The 19,593-nt window shown below is 55.3% G+C and overlaps 1 protein-coding gene across 1 annotated transcript; it reads right to left on the bottom strand.

The window, feature by feature from the left end:
• Window positions 1-362: 362 nt before the first annotated feature.
• IGF2BP2 (insulin like growth factor 2 mRNA binding protein 2) lies at window positions 363-18,670 on the bottom strand. The gene is made up of 16 exons (XM_019473575.1): window positions 18,630-18,670; window positions 14,775-14,820; window positions 14,336-14,387; window positions 13,680-13,743; window positions 10,494-10,766; window positions 6,275-6,409; window positions 5,716-5,838; window positions 5,291-5,426; window positions 4,967-5,095; window positions 3,997-4,020; window positions 2,398-2,466; window positions 2,116-2,232; window positions 1,781-1,855; window positions 1,493-1,624; window positions 1,076-1,189; window positions 363-458 (listed from the first exon to the last, which is right to left on the bottom strand). The coding sequence occupies exons 1-16, from the start codon at window positions 18,668-18,670 to the stop codon at window positions 363-365; spliced, it is 1,626 nt and encodes a 541-aa protein (XP_019329120.1).
• Window positions 18,671-19,593: the final 923 nt, after the last annotated feature.

The following is a 19,593-nucleotide window of genomic DNA, read 5'->3' as shown; positions in this document are numbered from 1 at the left end:
GAGCGCCACGCTGTGCGCCGCAACCCCCCCACACCGGGTGAGCTCCCCCGGCCGTGCCTGGATGAAATGGGTGGCTTTTAGGAAATTAAAAAGAAAAAAAAAAACAAAAAAAAACTCTCTCTGCCTATGTTAGTCCAACTAAAGGGATAGCGTCGGGAGGCGATGGAGTAAGGGGGAGGCTGTGGGATGGAGAGAGCCCTCCCCGTACCCCTCTGCTGTGCATCCTCACAGCACCCCAGCCCTGGGGGAGGGGGCTCAGGGGGGATCTTTGGTTTGCTCCCCTGACCTGCTGGGAGGTCCGGCGGTGGTGGCGGCAGTGGGGTTACATTCATCGGGTGGTGCTGGCCAGCACGGCGGGAGCCTCACTTGCTGTGCTGCGAGGCCGCGGCTCCCTGAGCATGTTTCTGCTCCTGCTGCTTCACCTGCTGTACGATTTCCCTGATCTTGCGCTGTGCAGTCTTGGGGGGAAAAGCAAGAGCTGAGGGTCAGGGCGGGCACTGCAAGCAGCCCGAGTGGTTGTTCCCCCCGCAGCCACAACTGAGCATCTCACTGCTCGTTGCCCTCCGAGCTTTTAATTATGGGACAAGCACATGGTTCAGCACAGCCATAATTAAGAATGTGCTAAAGAAGGAGCCACTCTGCTCCCGCACAGCTGCAAGCGGAGCACCGCAGGGTTTTAACTTGTTCTTCCTCTGTCACTCCTTGAGAGCTGCCATCCTGCTTGAGCAGTCAGGAGACAAGGTTGTGGTACGTGCACCCAGGTGGGATGCGGGTGCCTGCGGGAGCTCCCCGCCAGCACTGATGCCAGGGAGGAGCCGATTCACACCCTGGGCACCACACCCTGGGCGCCACTATGAATAGTGTCTAAGACATATTTTTAGCTAAATCAAGCCAATCTTTAATTTTGGTGCTAGCACAGCTGGGGAGAGCTGCCGAAACACCTTTAGTGCGTCCTGAGTGCACAGGAACCATCCAAAACAGAGCAGCAGGATGCTCAGGCAACGCTGCACTCGGCAGCTTTCCTTGGTGGATGAAACTGTCTGGGAATATCAGAAAAGCCACAGCCAAACCTTACCTGACTGGCAAAGAAATGCCCAATGATTTTAACGATGACCTCCTCGTTCTCATCTGGGGTTTGGTCTCGTGGCACAATGACTTCTGCACTAGTTAAGTTTTGCAGTTCGTTCACCTGGAGCAAACGACAGAGCCCCAGGTGGGTTTTGTTGTGGAAGAGCCAAAATCCTCTGCTGCTGGTGTCACCCCGGCTCCGAGCCAGAACACGGCACCAGGCTGCCGAGGGTCACACCCTGTCACCCACCTTGGGACGGTCACCACCCAATGAGAGCCACCACCAGGACATGGGGCTGGGATCAAGACATTGCTGCGATCACTGAGCACCTGGGCTTTGCTCCCAGGGTGGGCAGGGGTGATGGGTGATGCCCAGCTCTGCAGCCCCGGGGCAGGGGGTGGCATCCCTGCAACCCCCACCTACCGTCTTGCCACCTTTGCCTATCACACGGCCGGCGGCGAAGGAAGGCACCTTGATGTGGGCTTCAAGCTTCACTTCTTCTTTTGGGTTGAAGAAGTTTTCCTCTTTCAGCTTCCCAAATATTCGCCCCTGGGCCTGGGGAGGAGACGTAAGGGAAGTAAAACCGGCAGACAGCGGTCCTGGCAGTGCCTGCTGTGCCCTCCCTACCTGAGGGCGATGATGTGCTGATTTCCAGCAGCATCAAAACCACGGTAGTGAGCAAAGATCCCCCCCACTCCATGACCAGCGCACCTTGAACTGAGCCTCAGGTGGCCCCGTGATGATGACCATCCGCTCACTGGCGTCGGGGCCTTCTGCCGGGGCAATCTGCAGAGGGATGGGGGAGAAGGAGTGTGAGCGTGGCCCTGCTTTAGCAAGACTTTCCCTATGTGGGCCGTCCCCCCAAGCAAGGGCATCCCCTCCCAGGCAAGCAGGGGCAATAACCAGGGTGTTGCAGGACCGGGTTTCTAATTTGGGGAGCAAAACCACTCCCCGAGGACTCCTGTTTGCTGCCCTCGGCAGTAGGAAGGAGAAACCAAGGCACCAAGGCATGAAGCCTGGGACCAGCCCCACAGTACCCTGCTCACCTTGATGGAGGCGCCGGCAAACCGTGCCAGCTGCTTGATGTGTTGCCCCTTCTTCCCGATGATGGCCCCCACTGCCTGCGTCGGGATGAACAAGTTCACAACCTCCTGCTCTGGCAGCTGCGAGGGCATGGAAGAGTGAGACAGTCAGAGGACCAGCCAGACCAGGGGGTGGCTGCTCCCCTGCCAGCATCCCAAGGCAGCAGCTGCCCGCCTTGGCCACATGCCCGCCCTCCCAAGGTGCCCGAGCAAAGATCTCATGGACGGAGGTGCCAGGGCACTTACGGGGTGCTGATGGGGGAAGGCGCTGGCTGGGGGGGCTCCATACAGACCTGAGAGGTATGCCGAGGAGCTCTATGGTGGGAGAGAAAATGAGGGTCAGTGACATCCCCAACGTGCCAGCCCCTTCCTGGCCACCCTAGCCTGATGCAGAGCACTGTGCCGCCACCATGAGCCTGGCAGGGACACGAGGACAACCCTTCAGCCTCTGCAATCCCACCCCAGAGAGCACAGGTGCACCCGAGGGTATATCGGGGTGAGCTGCAGCCTGGATCCTGTGCCTGCAGCACAACACAATGGGGCTGGGAGGTGAACGGGGGCTCCCAGTTACCCCCAGTCCCTCCCCACTGCTATTTTTCTGGCTGTGTCCTGCCAGCGTTTGTAGCAGAAAACTGGCCCCTACAGCCTTTGGGAGCAGCCGCAACCCTGGAATGCCAAAACCGTGCTGTAACCACCACCAGTCCCCTGCGGAGAAGGTGGGGGTTTGGTGAGAACTGAGCAAAACGTCTGCTTTGACTCCGATTTCCATCACCATTTCCCTGCTCCAGTTCCAAGAGAAGAAAAAACAAAGGCTGAAGAAGATGTTCCACCAAGACCTGGGCTGGGGATGGGGAGAAAGCAGTGGGTCTCTCCAAGGCCAAAAGGGGTACATGCCAGCACCCCAATCCAACTCAACCCAACCCAACCCAACTCCTCTTCAACTCTTTTGTGTCTCAAATACATCAGACACTTCTCCTGGCAGTAGACACAACTCTCTCCTGCTCTGGATTCTGGCAAGTGCAACCAGATGCTACCTGCAAACCACCATTTCTCAGGTGGAGGAGGAGAAGACCCAGCTCCCCTGCCCATGGCAGACACTGCTCTTGCTCCCAGCCCTCTATTTAAACCCGCTGTGCTGAGGTTTTGTGCTCCTCCTCACACCGACTGCATGCTCCCCATGTCCATCCCCTGCTTCTGGCCACAGGCTGCTCCGTGTCTCCTACACCAGTGTGTCCTCTTCTGCCCAGCCGGTCCTCATAACCGGGGAGGGCACTGCATGTCCCCAGCTCCTCCTTTTCACCATGAGGCTCCTTCCCTATCGTCCATCCTTGCCAGGTCTCTAAAGCTCTGGTTTAAGCTACAGCCACTGGCCCCAAGTCCTGCTGAGGACATGGTCAGAAATGACCACTCTGAGGTATGAAACACAAAGTACTTGTGGGGAAGGAGCTGCCACAGAGCCAAGCTGGTTTCCTATTAGTTCTTTTTTTTGCCTGCTCCTTGTTTTACTATAAAAAATGATGGCAGAGGCAATTGCTCCTCTTGGACTCATCAGGGTGGCTTGAAAAAGGCCACGCAAAGCTTTGGGGTGAAGCAGCACCAACCACTGCCCTTCAGGAGACCTGCCTGACTCCTCTCCATCACACCAACAAATGCTCAAGCAGATGTTTTCCTGTTGTGGTTTAACAGCAAGGCTGTGCTTGCTCAGGCGGCCGACACAGACAGAGCATCCTCCCTTCTGCGGGCTGGCAGTGTGCAGACAGACAGACCGACCCTCTCGGTGCCCTCCGGGGCCATCACACACATCACACTCATCCGCCCCCTCCGCACCGCCAGCCCAGCACTCACCGTTCTCCTCCGACTGCTCTGCTGCTGGCGTCGCCAGGAAAAGAAAACAGCACAAGTAAATTAACCCGCATGCCGGTTGCCATGCATCCAAAGCATCTCAGCAGATGTATTTAGAGAGACTAACAGAGACAGACCACAGAGCCTGGCCATCCTAAGGGTGCTCTGCAGGTGCTAGTGGGCTGGGGATGGACCTTCCCCATCAGCACTTTGGCCAATGTGTCTTCCCAATGCTGGACTGTCCTTGCCTGCGTGCAACCTCAGTGGTTTTGAAACTCCTTCCCAGGCTTGCTTTGCCCCAGGTCTCAGCAGCCACAGCACCCCAAGAGAAAGGAAAACCCTTGCCTACAAAATCAGGTGAAGCTCAACTCCCAGCAAGCATGACCCTTTGGGTGCTAGGGCAGGGATCAAGGCTGATGGCTGTACAGGGCATGCTGCTCATTTGCACGCTGCGCCCCTTTCACACCATGCTCCGCATGCCCTGCAGCGATGCCGGCAGGTTCACATGGCCACTGGGACCAGACGCCCAGGGCACAACTGAGTCCACACCATCACAGCCCAGTGGTGGGTTTGTGGTCAGAATGGAAGACCACCTACATGGTTTTTCCATGCTGGCATCGGCACAGGCTGCCCCCAGCCACCTTCAGAGAGCAGCACCCTTGGGACACAAGTCCTTAAACACGTGAGACACGTGAGACCAAGCTCAACACAACATGGGGATGCAGCTGATCTTCCCAGGGAGCTAAATCCAAGGAGTGACAAGCCATGTTCATTCACTGTCTTCTCCACTTCACTGCTGTGATGAGCATCTTCCCCAAACGGCCAAGAGTCAGAGCTCTTGTTCAAGGCTCCCCATGAGATGGCTCCTATAGCTACGGTGTCCTCCCAAACCCAAGAGCTACAGCAGGAGAGTCTACAGACCACTCTGCTCCCAAGAATGCATCTCCTGCACCCCAAAACCTCTTGCACTTACTGAGAACGGGTGGTATGGGGCAGCTGCTGCAGCCCCTCGGGTGCCTGGGGTGGATGGAAGCATTGACAGTCCTGTCGAGAAGATGCCCAAAGCACTGAGGTTCAGTCCAGGGATCAGGTTGGCCTGTTGCTGGGAAAGCAAAGACATGGAGAAACATGTAAAAGGTAGAGTGGGGTTTTGGGGGTTCTCATCATATAGTGTGGACATGACGGGTGAGGGCCAACCCTTGCTGTAACAGATCAACAACCCCCCCAGTTTTCTTCTGGCCACCTCAGCAGTGGCTCTGAAGCAGGGGCATCTCAGGCAGGAGGGCTGGGAGCTTACATTGACAGCCACCACGTCGTTCTCGTAGGCCTCTCGCAACTTCTTCATGATCTCCACTTCAGCATTGGAGCATGCCTCCATGCTGCCCTTCACCGTGATGGTCCGCTCAGGGTTATAAATGGTTAAATCCTGCAAACTAGCCCACAGACAAAAGCCGAGACATGGTTACATCTTTTTCCAAGTCAAAAAAAAAAAAAAAAAAAAAGGAAGGAAAACTCAAATCAAAGATGAGGGTTCCCCCCCCCAAGACAGTGTGGGACCACGTGCCCTCTTCCTGCCCAGTGCCACCATCCACCTGGGATGGAGAACACACAACCAGGATGGGGAACGTGCATGGGACGATGCAACTGCTCTGTTTTCTGGCTCCAGCGCTGCCCGTACCATGTTGGATGGAGGGGGATGGCTCGGTGTTCACCAGGACTTACGGGGAGATGGTGATCTTTGTGCCAGTGTCCTGCTCGATCTTCTTGAGGTTGCGGCCCTCCTTGCCAATCAACCTCCCCACCAGACTGTTGTGTGCTAGGATTTTCAAGGGAATCTCTTCTGCTCTAAAATGGATTAAAAAATAAAATCTAAAGTTCCATCTGGCCAGGAAACCGATATCCAGTAAGGGCCAGTAGCAATGTGGTGGAAGGAGGAGAACCACCACTGTATCTACTCAGCTTCTGGGGAACGGGAGCTCAGGGACTTCCCAAGCCCAATGGGACATCTGTATTTCATGGGGTTTTGTTCTCCAAGTTTTCCTACACGCTCTTTGGACGCACCTGGTCTCTACGGCGCTGTCAACCACACCATGGCGAAGTTACTAAATTGTAAGTTATTAACTGACCCATGACTCTATCCTGAAACTCCAAATGTCAGCAGTTCCCTCGGGGGTGGGGGGGTGACAGAAGATGGCTTCTTCTCCACTGATGGCTGAGTTTACCTCTCTTCCACCAAACCTGCCCATTTTGCTGAGCCAGGGGCACTGAATATCGTACTTACGATTTAGTTTCATCAGCCTCCTTCTGCATGATATCAAGGATCATGCGACATGCTTCGGAGCACCCCTCTGGTGTGGCATGGATGGTGATGGGCTTTTCAGCGGCACCGGCGTTCTCCTTCCGATGGATGTCAACCCTACGGCGAAACAACCAGCAGAGAGGAGCCCCCTGAGATGCGTCTGGTGTCACACAAAGGCTTTCAAGAGCTCAGGAGCTGAGCTTGCTATTCACAGAAAAGGTCATTTCAATGCCTGCTCAAGCTTTGGGGTGAACCTTGGTCTCGCTGACGTACATCTACCATCACCTGGTTTCATGCAAGTCCAGGTAGTGTTTCGCTTCAGTTGGTTTAGATCAGATTTGAGCTACATTTGCCTTTATGACCTGAAGTCTGCCTGGGAGCTGAGGGTTGTCAATCAACGTCAAACGATGCATCAACAGAGGGCAGAACAAATCCTCAACTGGAAAAAGCCCTGAGCAACCCCGTCTATCATCTTTGACACCAGTCCCACTTGGAGCACGAGACCAGATTTGATGTCTGCAGAGGTCCCTTCCAACCTCAACCTCTCTCTGTACAACATCTGAGGCTGTCCAGTGACCAGCAGCTGCCATGACTGTTGCGTGTCCTTCGGGACAGAGAGACAACTTACCCGTAGGCAGTGTTTGTCACGACACGGAGGCACACGTCAACAACAGCGCTTGTACTCACGCCCTTCCACGGGAGACCAGAAAGCTCTCCCTTGCGCACTGGCAGGGACCATGCTCTAGCTCCTCTGGTCCTCCCCTCAGCTCATGGCGGGGAGGAGGCACGTGCCTCCAGCTCGCTCCTCACCGCTCAACCGTACCTGGCAAAGGCCCTGAGAGAGAGGGAGAAAGGAAAGCAGGGTAGGAGACTCCCGCACGTCAACCACGCATCTTGAAGAACAGGGGTAAGCAACCTTTCCATCTTCTCCACGTGAGTCCGCACACTCTTCCCACCGGAGGATAATGCCGTGCAGTCATCCTGCCATCAGCCACCACCTCGGCGTCCCTGTCACTGCTGCAGCCAGGGCTGGGCTGGTCCAGATCTTCTGAGAAGGTGCAGCAGTGGCCGCTCAGCGACTCAGTGAATGCCACCAGCGCTCAGCTCCAACACAGTGCCCTCTGGCCACATCTCTGCTTTCGTAAGAGGTCCCCATCCTGACCGGGATCATTGATGGGTGCTGCTGTGCATGCAAGGCCAAGGGTTGTGGTGCAGTCACCCCTAACCAGCGCCACATTTGGATGCTGCAGGTCACGGTGGGTTTGCACAGGTCAACTCTTCCAGGAGCTCATGAACCAGCACGTAGGAACAAGGACGCTTCATCTGCAGGTAGAGGGGGAGCAGCTGGGTGAACCTTCCCTGAGATAAGGGAAGAGCCTACCCGACCAGCTTCAAAAGGGACTCCAGGGTGGTTTCATCTGAGCATCGAAGAGGGAATGAAGACAGAGTTTGATCCCCTTTGCAGGCTACATCTCTCCAGATCTCCTACAGCTTCAGCCAGAGCTGCTCAGGTAGGAGACTGGTCCTGCTTGGACTGTGCAAAGAGGTGCTGGAGAGACTGGCACCACCAAGCTCTCCCTGCCCTTTGGTTATGTCTACAGCACACAGTGACCCAGTTGCGTGCTGTGTGACACCCTCTAAGGTGCTCCCAGCTGTGGAGCTCCATCAGGTTGACTTGGAGGATCTGTTCCTTCAGAGGCTGCGCCCAGCAGGCATGGGGACACCCACTGCCACCCCCTCTGCCAGGGAGAAGGCAAACGCATCACGATGTGCCACAAGAGGCGATGACAGGCCCATGCTCCAGAGCGGTGCTGCAATCTCACACCAGGTTGATGCTCCCAGCTAGGGGGAACCAATGAGGAATCCATGGCTGCCCCAACAAACCCCACAGACAGAAGTCAGGCAGTTTCTTGAACCCATAAGCAGTTGAGGCTGGTGGAGATGGGGCATGCAGCTGAGCCTTTGTACCAAAGAAGGGCCAAGAGCCACAGATGGGCTGAACGGACGCACCGACACGACAAGTACCCTGGACAAGCCCAGGAGAGGGACACAGGCCAAGTTTCTGGCTGACCTCCAACCTATCCCAAACCTGGATGTGCAGGCACAAGCTCAATTTGCAGAGAGAAGATGGGGTGCCAGGAAGGGGCCACTGTGTTCAGGCATGTCCTATCCCAAAGAGCTGGAGGGTGAAGGAGGGCTCTGGACTTCCCAGCATGTCCCAGTGCTGCTGCTGCACAGCTCCAGTCCAACGGGAGGATGGAGAAGGGGACCCTCAACCCCCTCACCCCATCAGCAGCCTCCTGGGACCCTGGGGTGCTGCAGGCAGGGGAGACCAGGGCAGCTGACAACAGGGATGGTAGGACAGGGACATGGCAGGTTTGCCCATGGTGCAGCAGGAAAAACCTCCAAGACACCTTACAGGGGGGCTGGGAACGCTTCAGAGAGCCGTGGCCATGAGGGACAGCCCTCTCAAGGTGGATGGTATGGCGTGTACATAGCATTATCCTGGCCCCATGGCTGCTTGGTAGCAATGGTCCTCTCCTCATCAAGTTACAAGGGCTGTAATCACTGTGGAAGGTCGTCTGCTGGGGTGGGCTCTTGGTCTGGCCTCCTCCTCAGCCAAGGAAGAAGATGGCTCAACCTGGGGACAGTTTTGTCCCCTGGAGCTCAGGAGCATCTCTGGGCATCACTGTGTGTGGAGACAGTGGCGAAGTCCTATGCGACCAGAGGAATCCAGGACCCAATGTCGCTCTGGGTAGGAGTGGGGACCGGGCAACAGGATGTCACCAGCACCCTCGTCCGATCATCACACCGGTGGGTGAGGGTGGCCTGAGCCGGGACAGAGCTGCGGGCTGACACCCCAAACTGAAGGCAACAGTCTCCTGCGACTGCCCAGGCCGGGTGCATGAGGTCCCCCTTGCCCAAGGCTGGAGCAGAGGTGGTGCCCCGCCATGGCACATGGCCTCCTCGGGCAGGTCAGGAGAGGTGAGAGCATGGAGCACGGCCTTCCTCCATGGCACCAGGTCTTCGGGGCAGGCATGGGGAGCCAACCCACAAGGAGGGGCAGCTCAGTGGCAGAAACTGCCCCAGGCAGCAGCATTTGGCCTCATGGTTGGGAGAAACCAGCAGCTGGTGCCTCCCACCTTCCTCGCCAAGCTCAGGGCTTGCAAAGGGCAACCTTCCAGTCTTGGGTGGCAAGGACACAGCTACACCTCCTGCTCATCACACCAGGGGACTCACCTGGAGAAGAAGGGCTTGCAGCCAACCAGGACCAGCTCACAGCTACTAGGTGGCCACACTCTAGGGCTAGCCGGGCTCGAAGAGCTCCTCTCCCTATGCATCTGCCCCCTTTCTGTACCTCTTCCCACAAACCCAATGCTGGGGTTCAGCTCGCTCAGCTGCAGAGCAGCACGTCTTCCTACCTCCTGCTCAAGTGGACGTGCTATTACCAAATAATTTGCCTCTAAAAGCTTCTCTGAGAACTAGGACGCCCTGGAGGATGTTCTGGTACAGGAGTCCTATGTCCTGTGCGACCACCAGGTTCAGGATGATGAGCATGGGAGAAGGCAGCTTTGGGTTAAACACAAACAAATCTCGGCAGGAACAAACCATGCAGGAAAACCATGCAGAAAATCAGAGGTGAAATCAATGTGAACATTGACAAGAGAAACATGGAAAAGTTTGGCAAGACAGTCCCCTCCCTTTTTTTTTTTTTTCCTTCAAAAATAAAAATGTTAGATTGCAAAAAAAGGCTTCAAACAGTTACGAAAAGCACATCCTTCTCAAGGCAGCGCTCCCACGGTGCCCCCTTTCCCCCTACAACAGCTCTAGCCCATACGGGGCACTGCAGGATGAGCAAATCCCGAGGGCAAAGACCACGTGGGCACCAGCCGCTGTACCCTTCAGCATTTTATCCCCAAACTTGCCATTTCTCCCTAAAGCCTCATCCCCAGCCATTCTCATGATTAGGTTTTAGAAACCCATTCCTGGTCGTTTTTGGTGTGCATCCCCGTCTTGCCGCACCCAGACCCCCCTGGCCAGCAGGAACCATTTAGGACATGGGCTCTGCCACCATCCCCTGAAGGCTGCACCCCAAGAAAACAGCGCTGGCCGGCACTCAAAAGCCCTGAGTGCATGGAGGACCCACACCGGGGACCTAAAGTGCCCTACGGAAGGAAACAAAACCATTCGAGGTACTTACTTGGACTGGGTTTGCTTAGTAAGGTTCTTTATGGTCAAGCCCTCCTTTCCTATGATCGCACCAACAAACTGCGTGGGCACCAGCATCCGCAGTGGGAAATCGAGCTGTTTGGGCTGCGAGGAGCCCCCCGGGGAGGAGCCCCGCTCCCTGGAAGAGTGGCCCCCGCGGCGGGATCGCTGGGGGGGCGGAGGGGAGCTCACCTCTTCATCCGGGATGTAGGAAATCTTGAAGGAATAGTTCTCAAACTGGTGGCCGCTCAGCTTCTCAATTGCTCTGCAAGGTAGTGAAAGGCAGGGGGCGGTGAGGCGCTCTCTGGGGAGAGAACCTCCACCAGTTGCCCTTGTAGACAGTGGTCGATGGGTACCCCTCCAGCACCCCCAGCACTTGCACTTGTAGACCCCAACCCTGCATCTTCCTCCCTCCCCAGTCTGGAGAAGGTGGCCGTGGGAAGCCAGAGTCCCCCACTTTCCCTTTGCAGAGCAAGCCCCATAGTGTGGTGGGACGATGTCCCCTCCCATGTGGGTGATGCCAGGGCTGGCACACAGCTTGTCCCCCCAGCAGAGGTGGGATGCCAGCCTGGGGATCTGCCACTTCACCCAAGGAAAGTGCTGGCCAGAAACTATCACACAGTGTGGAAATGCTCTCACGGGCTTTTTGGACATGGAAAAGGTGACAGAGGGGCTCCAAGCAAGAGCTGCCGCTCCAAGGAGAAGGCTGCGGCACGTGGTGCCCCTCTATTGGGAACCCCAACTCCCTTTCCAGCTCTGGTGAGGCTGGGGGTGCAGCACCTGGACTCTTCGTTCCCCCCAAGCCCCTCCTCAGCAATGCGATGCTCAGCCACAGTGAGTCTGTGATGACTTCTGCAAGCAGTCATGGCTTCAGCCGTACTTCTTCCCTCTTCCTACCGCATCTTGCTTTGGCTATTTATAGGCAGGTGTATGAATGCACCACTGCAAGCAGCTCCTTGCCAGGCCCGAAATTCACATCCAACGAGGACTTCTGCAGTTTCACTGTCCCTTTCTGAAATCACTGCAGTTCCCCACAGTCCAATTTCTCTGCCAAGGTCTTCCTTTCACCCATTCCTGGTGCTCTAAACCAAACACATATACCCACGAACCCACATATACCACCGACCTTTTCTCCCATCACTTGCTTCTGTGTCTAGCTGCTGAGCACCACCCAAGACAGGCATCAGCCTGGCTGGATGTGACGGGTCACAGCATCTTCTCTAACCCTGAAGCCTCTTACTCCAAAGCATCAAGCACTGCTGTGTTGGTGAGACTCTTCATCTTCCTTTCTTGCCACACATCCCAAGACACAGCAGCTCATGCTGCTTTTATCTGCAGCCCATGGCACCTTCCTCCGGCCAGCCGAGGCTGGAGCACGCCCAGCATGGCTACCCCAACAGGCACAAGGAGGACTCTCCTCTGGCCTCCTGGACCAGCAGATCATTCTCCTCATCTCTGTCCTCGCAAGTCCAACCTCGCGATGGGTCAACACAGACGGGAAGTTGCTGGAACGCCTATCAGCAGAGGGACTCAAAGTAGGACATGGCCCATATCCCATGGCCTTGGGACATCTCTCTCTGACACCATCCTGTACAGCTATAGCTTTCTGTCCTTTGCTGTTCCCACCACGCAGCATTCTCCCAAAACCAGAACAAGCCTCATATTCCACTTTGCACTGGAAAATCCTGCTTTCGATGCACATCAACTCAGCATCAACAAAAACCTCTGCTACGAGAGTTTCTCCATCACAATCACATTCCTGCACTGCAGTGCCCTACGTTCAGATGTTAAATAGCAGGACACGGATCTGCTCCGAACTTGGTAACACTTGCACTTGGGAACCAGTCTGACTATCCATGGCTCTTTCCTGCATGGGGTCTGCATGGACATGGCTCTTGGTCATATCAAAACTACCCTGGCTGCTAAGTATGAGATGCGCTTACTGCTTACTCATAGCTAACAATGCTGGTCTCTAGCACAGGGCTGAAGTCTCTACAAACCTGTTACAAAGCATTTTGCTTGAAATAGTCCTTGCATTTCTGAAATAACCCCTAATTTGTAATTTTTTTCCTCTGCTGGCTACGATAAATCTTTAAGCATGTCTTCACACAGCCCTACAGCACTGATGCACAGCCTCAATGGGTTCTTCCATCCTTTTAAAGTTTTTCTTGATTCCTTTACGACTCCTCTGCACAACATGCAGGTGATTTACCCTCTGCCACTCTCTCTCCCCTGCAGAAATGGGCCATGGACCCCTTGGCTCCCTCTCACCTCCTCTGACCAATTATTCATCCACCTGAAGGCCCTCTCTCTTGTCCATGGCAGAAGAACTTTCCAAAAGCCTTTTAAAATTCAATCAGCCGGTTTCTCTGGGCTCCAGGAAGCAGGAGGTGACAGTCTCTGAATATTTTGGTCTCCAACTTGAATCTTCCCCAAATGGCGGGGGGTACTTATATCTCCCATCATCGCAGTGTTTCTTCACCATCTCTCCCACCTCCTTCACCATATTCTACCTCTTCAGCAGCTTGGGCTGGGTGGTCGGACTGGTGATTAATCTGGTCCATTCCCAGTTTAGGTCTGGACTTCCAACCTGGGAAGACAACTCCTTGACAAACTGCTTATCTGACCTGACCCTCAGCTTTCTAGAGCGCTTTGCTCCCTGAAGACAAGGCCACTGCGACCCTGCAGAGGACCTTGTAGGAAGGACAGTGTCCAAAGGGAATTGCAAGATGGCACATCTGGGAGCCCCTTGGAGACAAGAGGAGAAGGCACAGAGGAAGAGGGGACAACCACATGGCTGATGGCCCCAACCTGGTCCAGCGGTGCCTGGGCATGTATGATGGGGCACCACGAGAAACCCCATCTCCCATGCAAGGGGAGAAGGCAAGAGACCACCCAGCAGTGGAGCGAAGAGGGGCAGGTGGAGCTGACTGCTGGCAGAAGACACGGGAGGTGACAGAGCTCAAGATAAAACCATCTGCCTGCTGTATCTCAAGATACACAGACAGCCCTTAAGGCACTTGAAGCTTACACTGTAAGAGCTTAGAAACAACCCAAGGAGGCTTAGGAAGAAGACAAGAAGCAGCCTGGAAAAATGGTGGGGGAAAATACCTGGGATTCCTCAGGAAAAGTTCAGGTGGTGTGAAAATATGGACAAAACAAAGTAAAACCCACTTACACTTTTGCTTCTTCTTTAGTTGCATACGTTACGTTGACAACGGCTGTTTCTGTATCTGTGTTGACTGGGAGAAAAGCAAGAGAAGGAGTGTTAGAGCAGGGGAGGAGAGAGACATCGCCGCTGCTCCTGGCCCCACCAGTATGCCCCAAAGAGGGGACACAGGTGAGGACAGTGGGAGGGTAATGCCTGTCCCGTGGGGGACGGCCCCAGCCACTGCGCCAGCGTGCGCACTTGTGCACCTCTGTATTTTCCCACAGCACAAGGATGGGGGTGGGCTGGCAAAGGACCAGAAGGTGCCAAGGCCTGATCCTGCCACCCTCACCAAGGAGGATGCATGGCCGGACATCACCAATCCACCAGCGGACCCCAGACAACACTCATCTCGTTTTTACTTGCAGGGACAATTGGGTTTTCATCTGCCAGCAACCAGGAGAAGCCCTGGGGATGGCGGACTGATGGCCATCACCATCCTGCCACCGGACGGGCGGCCCCCCCCCTCTGCCAGCAGGGCTTGTGTCCACAGGGAAAAACATTTTAGCCCAGTCCCAAAGACTGGGAAAACTAGGTTTCACCCCACTGGGTTTTCTCTGGTGTGGGCAGAGCTGGGGAGCAGCACTGGGACTTTTGCAGATGAGGACCATGCTGGACCATCTTACCTTGCTCTACGTTCTCCACCGTCCCATACTGAGCTAACAGGCCATCCAGCACCTGGGGGAGAGAGCAGCAAACAGGGCAGATGAGGCAGGCAGGAGAGGCTGCTGGACAGGCAGGGAGCAAGCAGGGGAAGAGCCTGCTTCACCCACAGACACCCTCCAAAGAGCCAGCGTCACCCAACTGCTTAAATGCCTTCACCCACCTGCATCCCATTATCCCAATGATGCCCCACTGCTCAAAGCTGCCCCATGGCTCCGGGACCCACAAGCAGGCAGTAGATAGAGCCCAGTTCATGTTCCACCTCCCTCCTGGGGTTACTGGGAAGGTAAAGGTGGCCCATGTGCAGACCACACGCTCCAGCAGAGCAGCTCATGCTGCTCGGCATGACTGATGGAGAAGGAGATGAATTTTAGAATGCTTTTAGGATTGTCCGCTTCTTACCTCCCACTGGAGGTGGGGGGGGATGTTTCGGATCTGGATCTTCCTGCTCCTGTAAAGACAAAGCCAGGTTAGGGTCTGCAGGCACACTGCAGCAGGAGGGCAAAGGCTTTATGGAAATTGGTCGGCAGCTGTTGAGAGCTTGCTGAAGCATCCTGCTTCCCCATGCCGAGCTGAAGCAGCTCAGCCCCGGGGAAAGCCATTCCTCCCAGCCTTGCCCCGGTCACCTCCCACTGGGGCCGAAGCTGTCTCGGGAACACTCCCTCCTCGTGCTGGCTGCCGGGTTTCCAAGGAAACCTCCTGAAATGAGCCTCTGCAGAGTCACGGCCACACAGGCGTGGCCGGGACACACGCACGCACACCCCTGACAGCACTGCCCCAGGCTGGCCAGCTGCAGGGGGACAGGGGGACAGGACCCTGAGACCCACCACAGCCAGCCCTGCTATCCGTTGAGGGGGGCTCTCCAAAGGTGCATCCTACTGATGTCCACCACCTCCCCAGCAATGTGGGGCTGCCTTCTGTGGGGAAACCTAAATACATATCCTCAGGAGCCTGCCCTTAGAGATGGTCAACACACCCAGCCTCACGTTGTTGCACTCCCAACCTCACATTGTTGCACTCCCAACCTCGCCGTGGTACAGCCTTGGGGCATGGATACACAGGAAGCATTGCAAAGGCTTCCCAAGAAGGAAGACCACCAAACACCTCCCCAGCCTAGCTGCAAGAAGACGTGCACGGGCAGTGGGGAGTTTTGAGACACCCGAGTCCATGGAGGATCCAGCCAAGCCATGAACTCATCCACTGTTCACCCAGACCAGCATTCATAATCCTGCTTGTACTCAATCAGCTCCGACCAAAGCAGTGTCCTGTGTTCTCACCTGGTCCAGCTCTAATGCTCTGATCAGAGCAGAGCAGGACCACCTCTCCCAACATCGGGGATGAGTTTTCCGACCAAGCCACCCCACACACAGAGCCAGGTTTTGGGAGCCGGTCAGCAGCTGGAAGCTGGTTTTGCGAAGCTTTGCCCTTCCTTGGGACGAGCTCAAGGAGGACACTTGGAAGAACTGGTACCACCAGCGTGAATGCTACGTGGGGACATGCAAGCAGCCACCAGCAGCCCCAGCAGACAGCCAGGAACACTCAGGGGCTTTGGGCCAAATCCTGCAGGAGGAGGCAGGAGGAGTTCTGCTCGCCTGCAAATCATCAACACCCAACACCCTGATTCCACCAGCAGTCTTCAACAGCTGGAAAACGAGACTTTCAAACTTTGGCCCAAGCGTCGAGGCTGGTCCCCGCACTCGCTGCTCATTGCACATGTGCACCCCAAACCTCTGCACCCCACAATTTTGGCAGATAAAGAGCTTCTAAGGTAGTTTGGGGCCAGACACTGGGGGCAGGGAGGAAATGTGGGGCACAGCAAGAACCAAAGGAAAGGCTGGCCCGTGCAGACCCAAAGCAGCCAGGGCTGGGGAGAGCTGTGCACCGCAGCGCTGGAGGTTGGTGTGCTCCAGACACGATCCTTCTGCCTCTACCACGGCAGCACACTCCGCTTGCTCCAGATTTAATAGCACAGGACAACCAGAACCTTGTGATGGACAACCTTGTGAATGCCTTGTGAAACATGAATTCGGGCAGAGCATGAGCAACATGACTGTAAGGATGCTGGAGAATACGTGCAGCAACCTGGGGCATCCACCCCACACACAGCAGATAAAACGCAGGCTCCAAGAGAGAAAGGTATGGCAGGGAAAGGATGTTTCTTGAGATGTGGGCTGCAAGGGCAAGACAAAATCCACAGCTCATCCCATGAGAATGGCCACAGTCAAGCAAAGGAGCTGAAACCACCAAGGAGCACCATCTCATGGTGCTGCTCAAACAGGCATGGTCAGTGGTGCAGTCAGCAACGGACAACAAACCCTACGCTCACCTCCAACTGAGGAGGTGTACTCAATAAAACCCTGTGAGGGCTTGACAGCTGGCATCCCCAGGCCAGCCCCTGCCAGATCCTCCTCCAGGGGTCCTGTGTACGGCCGTCCTTGCTGACCGATCACCTCCACACCGGCCAAGAGCCCTGCCCCGTTCGCAACCTGCCCCCTGTGCCGTGTGTCTCTCTACAGGGATGGCTCTGCCCATCGAAAGAAACCAGTCACTGCAAAAAAGAGTGGAAGCCAGAGCTAGAGAAAATGGTGCTCTCCTGCAGGCTTACCAAATCCCTCTCCTCCAGCAGCCATGGACTCCTTCTGTCCCCAGCCGCCACGAGGGATTTCAGTGTTGGGAATGCAGCTGTAAGATCCTTGTGAGGCAAGGAGCAAGATTGAGCCCATCACATCCTATCCCATCTCATCCAACCCTATCCTGTCCTATCCCATCTCACTCCATCCTATCCCATCCCATCCAACCCCATCCCATCCCACCTATCCCAGCCAACCCCATTCTACCCCACCCCATCCCATCCTCAAGCCATTCCCACCCCACCCCATGCTAGGAAGGAGGCAGTGAGGAGGACCTGGCCCAAGGAGGACCACAGCAATGACAATCCTGCACTACTCACCAACAGCCCAAACCCTTCTCTTGCCTGTCCTTGTCACCCACCCGTGGCTGACCCCACACCTCCACTCCTGGTACAAACACTCTGCAGGGCCCACTCCAGAAAACAGGACATGTTTCATTTTTAAAACCCATGAACATCTCCCAGAGGGGCTATTTTAAGGCATCCACATCCAGTCCCAGGAGGTGCTGCATGCTCAGCTCCCAAGGGGACCTATCCTGCCTGCTCTGAGCAATGCATCCTGCTCCCGAGCTGAGCGGTGGCACACAGTGAGGCCAATTTGCCCAAGCAAACCCCAGCCCAAGTGCCAGTGAGTCTCAAACCATCGGCACCTGAAAGCTTTCCAGGGAAAAGCCCTTTTCAGCTCCAAAAGCCCAACTGAAGCCCAGGACTGGCTTCTCCCCGCTGGCAGAAAGACCTGGCCATGCTGCCCAGTTACTTCTACCACCTTCCAGCCCCAAAACAGAACTGGTGGCACCTTCACCTGCCTTATCCCAAGGCGCCACCGCTCAGCTGCAAGCCAAAGCATCGCTACAACCATCCTCCTCCCTCAGCCTGGGAACCATCTGTACCCACAGGATGCCACAGGCTGGACCACGGAGAAGCTACTCTCCTTTTTGGGTTCATGTGGCTCAACTCACCCTGTCACCAAAGCCCAGCAGCCTGGGGGATGTGGGGCATTTTGAAGCAGCTCATCCAAGTAAAACCAGCACACTGGCCAGACGTGGTCCCCTTGCGACAGTGTCAGCAGCAACCCTAGAAAAGCCTCTGCCTTGAATTGAATTGCACCAGGGCCATCGTGTCCCTACACCTCTGCCAAGGGAGATGCCAGGGCAGCCCTGGTCCCCTGAGGTGCTGCCTCACCCCTCCGTGCAACTCACCCGCCTCTTGAAACACCCAAAGAGAAGGAACACAGCAAGGTGCCACATAATCCCACTTCTCAACAGGACACTAGAGCATATTCCCACTTCCAACGTCCATCTGAGCTGATGCAGAGCCTCTAAAGATACCCAAATGGTGCTCAAGGCTTCACCCCCCACCACCTGGCAGATCTCCCAGCAGCTCATTACCACCACTCAGCATTTAAAATAAGGTTATTATTCCTACTGGGTGTATTTTTTATAACTCTCGTAATTCCCCACCTGGTTGATGCAGTGCTGGACCACATGCAGTCATCACTGACAGATTGATGGATATATATCTGGGGCCATGATGGATGGATGTGTTATTCCCAGGGCCGGGGCATGGACCACGCGTGGTCCTCGCAGGACAGGGCAGAAAACCTCAAGGCCACCCTCCTCCAACACCACTCCCGGGAGAACTTTGGGGCAGAAAACTCCTTTATTTTCATTTTCCTTGCTCCTTCCAAAACCTGGGAGACAGGGGATTGATTTCGGCGCATGCACACAACCCCCGGCACAGGACCTCATGATGAAGGCAGCAGCCACGTTTCACCCAACGTGTTTTGCAGCAGGCTGGTAGGAATTAAAAAAAAATAATAAATCATAATAACCAGTAACTATGGGCACGGAGTTTGTGGAAAAATACTTAATTACGTGGTGCCACCAGCCCTGCCATAGCAAGCTGCCCTCAGATAACCATGAGAGCTGTATCTTTCTGCATCACGCTCCCACCAGCCATGTCAGTGCCCAGCCCAGGACAAAGTGCCCGGTGGCAACCAAGCATCAGCCTCAAGTGCTAAAGAAACCAGATTTATATAGGTTCACTGGCTTTTTTGCCCTTCTAAATTAAACCAAAAACGGTCCTGCTCACTAGCAGCTATTCTGGCTCAAGGAGGAAACATCTCCTCCATCCCAGAGTTGGGTTTCAGGTACTGTGCGCCAGCCAGCATCACACGCAGGATGAAGGAGCCGGCTCGCCAATCAAGCGAGGCTGTAAGCTGGGTTCATGAAATAATCCACAACAGAGCTGTGCTATATTTCATGCATCGGTTAGACCGAAATCACAAGGTTGACATCGCAGCCGTGCAGGGAAAGGAGACAGAAAACCCACGGCCACCTGCGCCCCACCAGCATCACCAGCTGATGTCCATGAACAAGAGCTTCACGTGCCGTGTGCCGGATATCTGTACTTGCTGAAATTACGCAATAAAACAGAAGATACCTTAGAAGTTGTGGTTTATTCCCAAGAATCAGGTGGATTGGGTTTTTTTTGGCACATCTCTCCCCTTTCCAGCAGCCCAGGTAAGCAGCAGCACTCGCACAGTTTCGTGGCTACCCCTCCCAGAGGTCCCAGGGAAATAACAGATAACAG

The sequence above is a fragment of the Aptenodytes forsteri genome, unplaced genomic scaffold, assembly GCF_000699145.1.
Source record: "Aptenodytes forsteri isolate BGI_AS27 unplaced genomic scaffold, ASM69914v1 Scaffold679, whole genome shotgun sequence".
NCBI lineage: Eukaryota > Metazoa > Chordata > Aves > Sphenisciformes > Spheniscidae > Aptenodytes > Aptenodytes forsteri.
Note: the sequence above shows the minus strand (reverse complement) of the source record. Positions and strands in the feature narration are given on the sequence as shown.